Source organism: Leuciscus leuciscus (genome assembly GCF_965113295.1).
Source record: "Leuciscus leuciscus genome assembly, chromosome: 20".
NCBI lineage: Eukaryota > Metazoa > Chordata > Actinopteri > Cypriniformes > Leuciscidae > Leuciscus > Leuciscus leuciscus.
In genome coordinates, this window is record NC_138744.1 from 33,342,396 (window position 1) to 33,353,107 (window position 10,712).

The 10,712-nt window shown below is 46.8% G+C and overlaps 1 protein-coding gene across 1 annotated transcript; it reads right to left on the reverse strand.

The window, feature by feature from the left end:
• Positions 1-1,546: 1,546 nt before the first annotated feature.
• Positions 1,547-5,233, reverse strand: LOC309483875 (uncharacterized protein). The gene is made up of 2 exons (XM_082149945.1): positions 5,155-5,233; positions 1,547-4,954 (listed from the first exon to the last, which is right to left on the reverse strand). Exon 2 carries the CDS (start codon positions 4,896-4,898, stop codon positions 1,593-1,595), a length of 3,306 nt encoding a protein of 1,101 aa, XP_082006071.1. The 5' UTR covers positions 4,899-4,954; positions 5,155-5,233; the 3' UTR covers positions 1,547-1,592.
• Between the last annotated feature and the right edge of the window lie 5,479 nt (positions 5,234-10,712).

Sequence of the window (10,712 nt, forward strand, 5' to 3'; positions counted from 1 at the left end):
AGAAAGTTTAACTATGATTTACTTAGTAATTATTTTAGTAATTTTTAAAGCTGTGAAATCAATGAAATATACTGCATGAATTGAGTAAATGCAAGTGAAAAAATTAAGTAAATCTGAGTAACTGCATCTGGTACATTAACAAATAAAATTGAGTAGAAATAATTTAACATTTAAACATTTAAAAAATAATATTTATGAGTAATATTAACTGTTTTTATACTTTTATTTCCTCTAAACCTTTGTAAAATAGTATTCCATACAACCACCAGTATAAGTTACATGACATTGGCCTTTATTGTCGATGAGTACAGCAATACAGCACATTTTACACTGTTGTAACTTGTATACAATATTGCCTACATTTAAACTCATTTAGCCTAACAAACATTTTAGAAGTAAAAATGATACATTTAAACATTCAGGTAGCCTAATTCAAGTGTAATCAACCGGTCTGTTATCCAATTTCCACCGGATCAGCGCTGGTTCTCGTGCCGGAGATGGAGGGAGACGGCGTTTCACTCACAGCCGAAAGATACTGCGAGCGACTGACTCCATAACCTGCCAATAAACAAACAGTGACAGTTCTGAAGACATTTCATCATCCAAATTATAATTATATTCATTATCATTAGGAATAAAGCTGTGTGTTTCATGCAAGGCGTTTCAATCAGACAGGAGCGACTCTCATTTAGGTGTCACATTACGCCTCTGTATGTTGTTTTGCATTAAATAAAAAGATTTAAAGCAGAATAATGATTTTATAGATAAAATAAAACGTACTCGGTTACTAACGTAACCTCGGTTCTCTCTAGAAGAGGGAACGAGTACTGCGTAAGATATCTTACGCTAGGGGAAAATCCTTTTCCGCGAGATATTGAAGCCAAAAATTATCCTTAATTTTGTAATAATGCAAAACGCGTTGCAGCAGCAATGCAGACATAGGCGAGACAGCTCGCGCGCCTATTGGCTGCTCTGCGGCAACTGCAGCAGCCTATCGAGCGAGGCCTGGCGTGACGTCAGACCCAATCAGGGCACTTCGCGCCCGCTGCGTCACGTCCCGCCGAAATGGGCGTGGTCTAGGCCTATAAATATCGCTCGCAGGCAGCTATTATCTGGTTTTTCATCATCGAAGCAACCAGAGCGTGTGCATGCACGGCAAGATACGCAGTACTCGTTCCCTCTTCTAGAGAGAACCGAGGTTACGTTAGTAACCGAGTACGTTCTCTTACGAGAGGTCTCTCGTACTGCGTAAGATATCTTACGCTAGGGGACCCAATGTAAAACGCCGTGCATGCTGAGATCTGACACCAAAGACCCAAGGGCGAAAGCCCGGGGTACATATAGTGCACAATCACTCAGGGAACTCACAGGGAGTCCGGGAAGAGGGAGGGGTGCAGCCTCACTTTTCCACATATAGTAGCGTCGATGGGACGCGAATTTCATCATACAGACAGGGCGGGGTACGGCCTGAACTGATGGGTAAAATGTGGGTCTTACACAGTTTGCCCAGCTTTACACTGTCGAACATTGAGCTGTGCTCAGCAGACGCAGCATTCTGAGCTGATCGCATCAGGTCAGATAATACTGGTAGTTTAGACCGACAGCAGCCTGGCCTGCAGGGCGGGAACCTCTAGGTTATAAAACCTTATAAATGTAGACGGGGAGGCCCAGCCTGCCGCCATACAAATATCTTGCAAGGCAATCCCACTTGACCAGGCCCACGAAGAGGCCATGCCTCTCGTGGAGTGCGCTCTGACACCCAAAGGGCACTGCATGCCCTTGGAGGCGTATGCCAGCGCTATAGCATCAACTATCCATCTGGATAGGCTCTGTTTCGACGCGGCTAGTCCCTTAGAACGTCCGCTAAACGAAACAAAGAGCTGCTCCGTCTGTCTGAAAACAGACGAGCGAGACACATAAGCTCGTAATGCCCTGACTGGGCAAAGGAGGCTCGCGTCTCTTTCCTCATCAGGGACCGGTAGGGCTGACAGGTAGATAACCTGCGCCCTAAACGGTGTGTTGAGGGATTTTGGAACATAACCGTGCTTAGGTTTGAGTATAACTTTTGAGTCATTGGGCCCAAACTCCATGCACGCCGCGCTCACAGAGAGCGCGTGCAGATCCCCTATGCGCTTCACTGAAGCGAGAGCCAGCAAAAACACCGTCTTGAAAGACAGGTGTTTCAAATCGATTGACTGTAAAGGCTCAAATGGCGCACCTTTCATGGCTTCCAGAACCGTAGAAAGGTCCCATACAGGGACTGAGGGAGGTCTGGGAGGATTCAGTCTCTTAGCTCCTCTAAGGAAGCGGATGACTAAATCGTTCCTTCCTATTGACTGACCAAGCGTTGTTTCTGAGAACGCTGCTATAGCCGCCACATAAACTTTGAGCGTGGAGGGGGCCCTGCCCCCATCCAACAGCTCTTGTAGGAAGGAAAGCACCTCCGTCACACCACAGTTTGTGGGTGACACACCACGGGCTGTGCACCAGCCCGAAAACACCGACCATTTCGAAGAATAGAGTCGTCTTGTAGACGGAGCTCTAGCCTGCGTGATCGTGTTTAATACTCCTTTAGGAAGTCCAACATGTACCCGTTGATGGCCCAGACATGAAGGGACCATAGTTCCGGGTGAGGATGCCAGATCGAGCCGCGGGCCTGTGAGAGGAGATCTTTCCTCATTGGTACTGGCCACGGGGCAGTACTTGCTAACTGCATCACGGCTGGGAACCAAGGTTGGTTTTTCCAGAACGGTGCTACCAGCAGTACTGAGCATCCTTCTTCCCTGATCCGTTCTATCACCTGAGGCAGGAGAGAGACGGGGGGAAAAGCATAGAGCGGGCGGCGGGGCCACACATGGGCCAGCGCGCTCCTGCTCTTGGAGAAAAATTATTGACAGTGAGCGTTTTCTTGAGACGCAAACAGGTCCACTTCCGCTCTGCCGAATTTCTTCCACAGCAGTTGGACTGTCTGTGGGTGTAGAGACCACTCGCCTGCCGGAACATTGTTCCTGGACAGTCTGTCCGGTCCTATATTCAAGATCCCTGGCACGTGCGCTGCTCTGAGCGAGCGCAGGTTGCACTGAGCCCATACCAGGAGGCGTTCTGCCAGCCTGTACAGTTTCTCGGATCTGATGCCGCCCTGGCGATTTATGTAGGACACCACAGACATGTTGTCCGAACGGACCAAGACGTGGTGACCTTTTATTTGGGGACAAAAACGCGTCAGCGCGTTGTCTACTGCCAGCATTTCGAGGCAGTTTATGTGCAGGAGCTTCTCCCGTTCTGACCACTGGCCGAAGAACGGTCTGCCCTCGAGCAGCGCTCCCCATCCCGAGGTGGACGCGTCCGTGGACACCACTTTCACCCTCGAGGAAGTCCCCAGGCTTACACCTGATTGGTACCAGTCGTTCGCTTTCCAGGGTTTCAGAGCTGTAACGCATTTCTGATTGACCCTGAGGCGAAGCAAACCGGGTGCCCATGCTTCGCGTGGGACTCGCGCTTTCAGCCAAAACTGCAGCGGGCGCATGCGGAGCAGACCCAGCTGGAGCACTGACGATGCTGAGGCCATGAGACCTAGCATCTTCTGAAATCTCTTGAGCGGGACAGACGCGCCGCAGCGAAAAGAGTTCGCTGTGCGTCGAATGTCTACCGCGCGCTGTTGTGATAGTCGCGCTATCATGGATAGTGAGTCCAGTTCTGTGCCCAGGAAAGATATTTTCTGACTGGGTGACAGGGAGCTCTTCGCCCAATTGACACTCAGACCCAAATCCTCGAGGTGATCGAGTAAAATGGTCGTGTGTTCTATGAGCACTGCGCGAGATTGCGCTAGAATCAGCCAATCGTCCAAATAGTTCAGCACTCGCATGCCTCTCATTCTGAGGGGTGCGAGCGCCGCATCCATGCACTTCGTAAATGTACGGGGTGCTAGGGACAAACCGAACGGCAGGACTGTGTACTGATATGCCTGGCCCTCGAAGGCGAATCTCAAATATCGCCTGTGACGTGACGCTATCTGTATTTGAAAATACGCGTCTTTCAGATCTATTGACACAAACCAATCTCCTTGGCGAATCTGCACAAGGATTTGCCTGGTCGTGAGCATCCTGAACTGTCGCTTCACAAGCACTTTGTTCAGTTGCCTTAGATCTAGTATGGGTCTGAGACCCCCGTCTTTTTTCGGTACCAGGAAGTATCTGCTGTATAGCCCTCCTTCGCTCTGATCTTGAGAGAGAGGCTCTATGGCCCCTTTGCTCAATAGTTTCGTCACTTCGGCTCGAAGTAGATGTGCTACTTCTGTTTTTACCGTGGTCTCGACGCGCGCCACATAGCGGCGAGGGCGTCGGCGAAACTGCAGCGAATAGCCTCTTTCTATAATGTTCAGCACCCACTTCGAAACCCCGGGTAGCTTTGCCCATGCGTCTGCATGGATAGCTAGGGGTTGAATACGAAGCGCGCTCCGCTCGCTCAGCGATGGAGAAGCTTCGGTGTGCTGTAACACAAGCGTGTCGCTCGTGACATTTGAGGCATGGGGCGCGCTGATGACAGCGGGCAGATTGCCCGCGCTCGACTCCTCTGCGGTGGTTAACCGCGAGGGGGAGGGCTGGGCGGTTCCCGTGGGAACTGTCATGTCTATGTGTGGATGTGGGCGCGGGACAGCGGGCACATTTATCACACCGAAAGCATCGTTCGCTTGCGTGAAGCGAGTGCACGTTGGTTTCGTTTTTACAGAAACCGTGAGACATGCATAACGTGATGTTAGTGGGCACTGGGTAGTGGGCACGTTCACCATGTTTGAAGCGCAACCGATCTGAGTCGGTTTTATGTGCGCGAGCCCTGTGTGACAGGCTGTGCTTGTGTGTAGGGATGGGCACTGGGCAGTGGGCATTCTTACTACACATGAAACACCATCGGCCGTGGCCGGGACACCAGAAAATACACTCTTTTGGGGATTTATCTGGGTAGCCGTGAAAACGGCATTTGTGTGCAGGCAAGCGGGTGACAGAACCGACTTGTTGGCTGCAGAAAACACTGGAACAGTCACATTTTCTGGAGCTGGACGAGCGAATAGCTTTGGTGTGAGTCCGGCCGCAGCGGGACTGGAACACCGTCGTTTTCCTAGCTGTGCTAGGACGACTTCGGGGCCTCGGGCTTCACCGTGATCCTAGGTCGCGAGCCACGTCCTGCGGGGCGGCGACCGGATGAGCGGGAGCGCGGTCTCGCGCTTCTGGCCTGGCTGCGCTGTTAAGTGGAGGCAGTGGACGGTGGCTGTGGCTGTGAGCTCTGAGCAGACGGTTTCGCACGGCCTGCTGCAGAGCTGGAGCGCTTCGGGAGGAAGTGCTTCATAGCCTGAGACGCTTTCTGTACCTCTGCGAATCTCTCCGCGAAATCCTTGACGGAGGATCCAAAGAGGCCTGTGGCGGAAAGCGGGGCGTCGAGGAACGCGGTGCGTTCAGACTCGGCCATTTCCGAGAGCGTCAGCCAGAGATGTCTCTCAGACACGGTGAGAGAAGCCATAGTCCGTCCAATGGCTTGTGCTGCGGACTTAGTAGCACGAAGAGCGAGGTCCGTGGCACTCCTTAAGTCCGGCACGCAGATCGCGTCAGGTCCTTCCTCATCCAGCTTACGGAGGAGATCGGCCTGGAAGATCTGGAGCGTTGCCATGGTGTGCAACGCTGACGCAGCTTGCCCGGCGGCGGAGAAAGCGCGGCGGAGCAGGCTTGACGTCGTGCGGCAAGCTTTAGAGGGTAGGGCCGGCTTAGCGCGCCGTCCAGCGGAGGGCGGGCATAAGTGGGCCGCTATCGCCTCTTCAACCGGCGGCAGCGAGAGGTATCCTTTGTTCTTGGCATCGTCAACGGCGGAGAATGCCAAAGAAACAGCAGGACGCACTCTAGCAGAATAGGGGGCGCTCCAGGACTTGGCGACTTCTTCGTGTAACTCAGGAAGAAAGGGCGCCGGTCTGGACGCAGGCGAAGCGCGCTCCCCAGGCAGGGAAAATCCATCCAGCCTGTTGTGAGCGGGCTGCTCAGGCGAAGACCACTCGAGTGCGAGTACTCGCATGAGTTCCGTCTCAATGGAAGCTCTCTTGCCTGACGACGTGCGGGCAGGGGGTGCGGGGTCCTCAGAGCCCGCCCAATCCTCACTGCCTGACGCCAGGATAGAGCAGGAATCATCCTCTCCCAGCAGGGCTTCCTCATCCGCGATATCAACGGAAGCGGCGGCAGACGGCGGCCGCTGTCCGTCAGGAAGCGAAACAGAAGAAGCCGGGGAAGCAAGCGGGCGAACCGGCGAGCTTTGGCGGCTGAGGGAGGGTTCCGGGGCCCGCTGGGCACGGCGCTTTTTACGACGCTAGCTCTTTTAGAATGTGTGTCGCGGCGGCGACACACACACACAGAAATACAGTGTAATAAAAGAGAAGGATATAAGCGCCGGAAAGCGCAGCAGGAAGGCAGGAAGGCGGCGCGGCCAGCGACTTCAGTGACTCGTCCCGCTGAAGGTGCTCTCTCTCGACGGCGCGGCTTCTAATCCAGCTCCAGCGATGCGTGTGCTTCGCTTGAAGGATGAAAAATCAGATAATAGCTGCCTGCGAGCGATATTTATAGGCCTAGACCACGCCCATTTCGGCGGGACGTGACGCAGCGGGCGCGAAGTGCCCTGATTGGGTCTGACGTCACGCCAGGCCTCGCTCGATAGGCTGCTGCAGTTGCCGCAGAGCAGCCAATAGGCGCGCGAGCTGTCTCGCCTATGTCTGCATTGCTGCTGCAACGCGTTTTGCATTATTACAAAATGAAGGATAATTTTTGGCTTCAATATCTCGCGGAAAAGGATTTTCCCCTAGCGTAAGATATCTTACGCAGTACGAGAGACCTCTCGTAAGAGAACATACACAAACCTGAATTTCACTGAGGAAATGCACCAATTCTGCAACGCTGCGAAGAGAACTGGACAGGAGAGTTCAAACAGCCCGCGCTCACTCAACCGTTGAGTTGTCGTCACGTCAGAGGGTGGGGGAGGGGTGCATTGTTTTAATTGAGTAAACTTACTCAATTTCTTAAGAGTGTGTTAAATATATTAATAATATTGATTTGAATTAAGTAATATTATTGTTTCTTGAAACAGATCAGTTTAATTCTCCATTCTCAAATATTTTGATAGAAATTTCACAAATAAGTGTATTATAAATTAATAATTGGTTAGTCAAATACTAAATTCTTTTAGTGAAAAAAACTTAAATATAACTGTAAATTTTAGATAAAATTAACTGTTGGATTTTTAGTCAATTATTTTGGTATGTTTAACTCAAACAATCAAGTAAACGATATTCAGATATTTTATAATAAAGTTAAATATTACTGTAATATTTACTAAGCCGCAGAAATCTTTTTTTAGAGTGTATGTGAATCTACTTTTAACTGTAATTAAAGGTTTTTGTAAAAGTAAAAAAAAATCTCTCTCTCTCTGTCTCTTTGTCTCTTTGACTTTATGCAAATAAATTGTGGGGAAAAAAAGTGACTTTTGGGAGTGACAACTAGGAGTGAAGACTGTCTCGAGTAGAGACAAAGCAGGGGTGCGTTTCTCAAAAGTATCGTTAGCCCACTATGGTCGCGAGTTCTGTCGGTATCAGCAGTTCAACGAGTCTGTGTTTCCCGAAACCATTGTTCCAACAAACATTCGCAAACAGCATCGCAAAGTTGTGTGTTTAGAGCGACAGATCTCGACCTGTGGTTAGAAGAAGAGTTTCTTGTTTGCATGACATGTGGACTCAATAATTAATTTGTTACATTTATATAGCGCTTTTCTCGGCACTCAAAGCGCTTTACATGGAGCGTAAACTTTTCTCCTCAACCACCACCAATGTGCAGCATCACTTGGATGATGCGATGGCAGCCATATTGCACCAGAACGCCCACCACACACCAGCTTATTGGTGGAGAGGAGACAGTGATGAAGCCAATCAGTATGGGGATGATTAGGAGGCCATGATGGACAGAGGCCAAGGGGCAAATTTGGCCAGGATGCCGGGGTTACACCCCTACTCTTTTTCGAAGGACATCCTGGAATTTTTAATGACCACAGATGGTCAGGACCTCAGTTTAACGTCTCATCCGAAGGACTTATCTTGGACAATAAATCCTTATCTTGAGCAAAATAATGTGCGCTTCATGTTTATGAAGAGTGCGCATGTGTGAACGTGCTCTACTATGTAAGAACGAGCCTATGATTAAATCTGGAAATAAAGCAAAATAACTGAGAACAATTTGACATAATCCTCAGATGTCATGTCTGTTATTATAGCAAAACATCTAGCGTTAATTCGATCACAAGCAGATTCATTCAAATAAGTTATTACTCCACACGTGCGTGACATCATTAACCAACGTGGTTGAACGACCAATTTCCGACAATATGGTTTTGGAAAACAGTCTAGCTCAGGGGTTTTCAAACTGGGGGCCGCGGCCCCCTGGGGGGCCGCCAGGGGGGCCGCAGCAAGTTGGAAAAAAAATTTGTGTTAATATGAGTATTGTTATAAAATAACATTTTAATAATTTGTTGCATAGCCTATCTGAACATTATACTTTTAATGTTAATCTTTTAGAGATTAACTGATTGATCGGCTGGTGACCAGAATTGGCCGATTTTCACGTGATTTTCAGTCTGACATAATGCCGATTCAAATGCACTCGGGCGCCGCATGATTAACATCGCGCAACATCAGTATCACAAGTGCACACAGAACGCACATGTAGGAAACCTTGTGAATTACGGCCGTTTCAGACCACGAGCGTCGCGTGAGTAGCGCGAATTTTTTTCGCCGTGCATGTTCAGTGAGTGCATTCAAATGCGAGCAGGAGCAGCGCGTGAGCGTCAAGCAGGAGCGTCGCGTGCTGTGAGCAGTAGTGAAGTGGAGGGTTTCGGCGCCGAGTCTATTTTTGCTGCGCTGCTCACGCTCAATTAAAGTGAAAGCACACTTTTGATGGACAAAATAAATATGATTTCACACAAAAAGTACCAAAAATGCACATAATTTGCATGTATAGTGTGTTTTAACAAGAACTTCAGTAGGCTTCAAGAAAATGAAGACTCAAAAATATTTATAGAAAATGTACCCATTTAAACTTGTTTTTATTAATCAGTTTGGATAAAAGTGGTGTTTTATAAAATATATAGAAAATAAATATTTGTGTGTGCTGTAAAGTGGTTAGAAAAAATTAAATCAGAATCGGCTAAACTCTGTATTGGCAGGTCAAACTCAATGACAAATCGGAATTGGTCTTGAAAATTGTAATAGGTTCATCTCTATAATCTTTCTGATTGGCTGGTATCAAACACCATCACATAATCTGATGTTCACCTAGATGTTTTATTTATTTATTTATTTCTACATTTGCCATAGTATTGTCGATGGGTTCAATAACACATCCTGCAAAAGGGGGGCCTTGGCCAGAACCTAGTGGTATTTGGGGGGCCTTGTCATGGAAAAGTTTGGGAACCCCTGGTCTAGCTAGTTGATTTCTTCAACGATGAGAACTATGGTTCTAGTGAAGCAGTGAGTTGCGTCGTTGTACGGGAAACGTACCCCAGGATAGTGAATTTCTAGAGTGATTTAACTGTTCTGTGTGATTTATCTTTGACTATATATATAATAAAACGATTCATTAAAAAACAAAACAAAACAACTGTGATAGTTCTTTATAATTATACGATGCATTAAGCAGTTTACAGAGATGCAGTTCATATCAAAATGATATGCTATTTCCAGGGCACACTGTTCATTATTAGCGACAAGAAAATGTATTATTTGTCGTTCAATTCAATTCAACGTTTTAGAAGTTTTTGGTAATATGAGTGACTTTACTTCATAGATTGAAAACAAATTAACCACATGAACAATATTATGCTCTTAAAATATATATTTATCTATCAGTACAGAGAATTGCGACATGCAACATTATAACAATATAGTCCCTGTTTTTTAACAACTATGGGTCTGAAAACACCCTTATATGCGTTTATCATAAATTATATTTTATCATAAATCAGTTTTAGGTGCTAACTTTTGTTATTTGACTCAGTTCAAAGACATGCCCACAGAGTTTGCTCTTAAAATATTCTTTCAGTATTTCTGAGTTATCTTTGATCTCATCTGCACTTCTCTGAGCAATTGGAGGTGCTACTGAGCAATCTTGGATCTTTTAATGGCAGCTTAAGTAATATTAGCTTATGTTGTTTTTCCTTGTTTGTAAGTAAAGCATCTGCTAAATGAATACATATAAAATGTAACTTGTCTTTTCAGAATTTCAAAAAAAAAAAAAAAAAAAAAAAAAAACATTTACCTTTAACATGACCATAAAAGTATGCACTTTATCACATATGATAAAATTATACACACTAACAGTGTCAGAGTATGATAATGGTCTGTCACATTCAACAGTATATTAACGTTAATAAATAGGTTATTGTAATTCAGTTATTTCATCACAATCATTACAAACAAGAGATTCTGGTTTGAACGTGGTCAGTTAATTTGATTATACACAGGTAATTATTTGCAAAACAGATATAGAGTTACTGATAACTTCATAATTAAATAGAATACACAGATCATTAATATGTGTTATTTAATGGAAATGTACTGGGTACCTATAAATGAATTAATTGTGAATGCTTTTATAGTTTGCAGCTGCTTCCCCAGGCCTATATGAGGATTAGTGTTG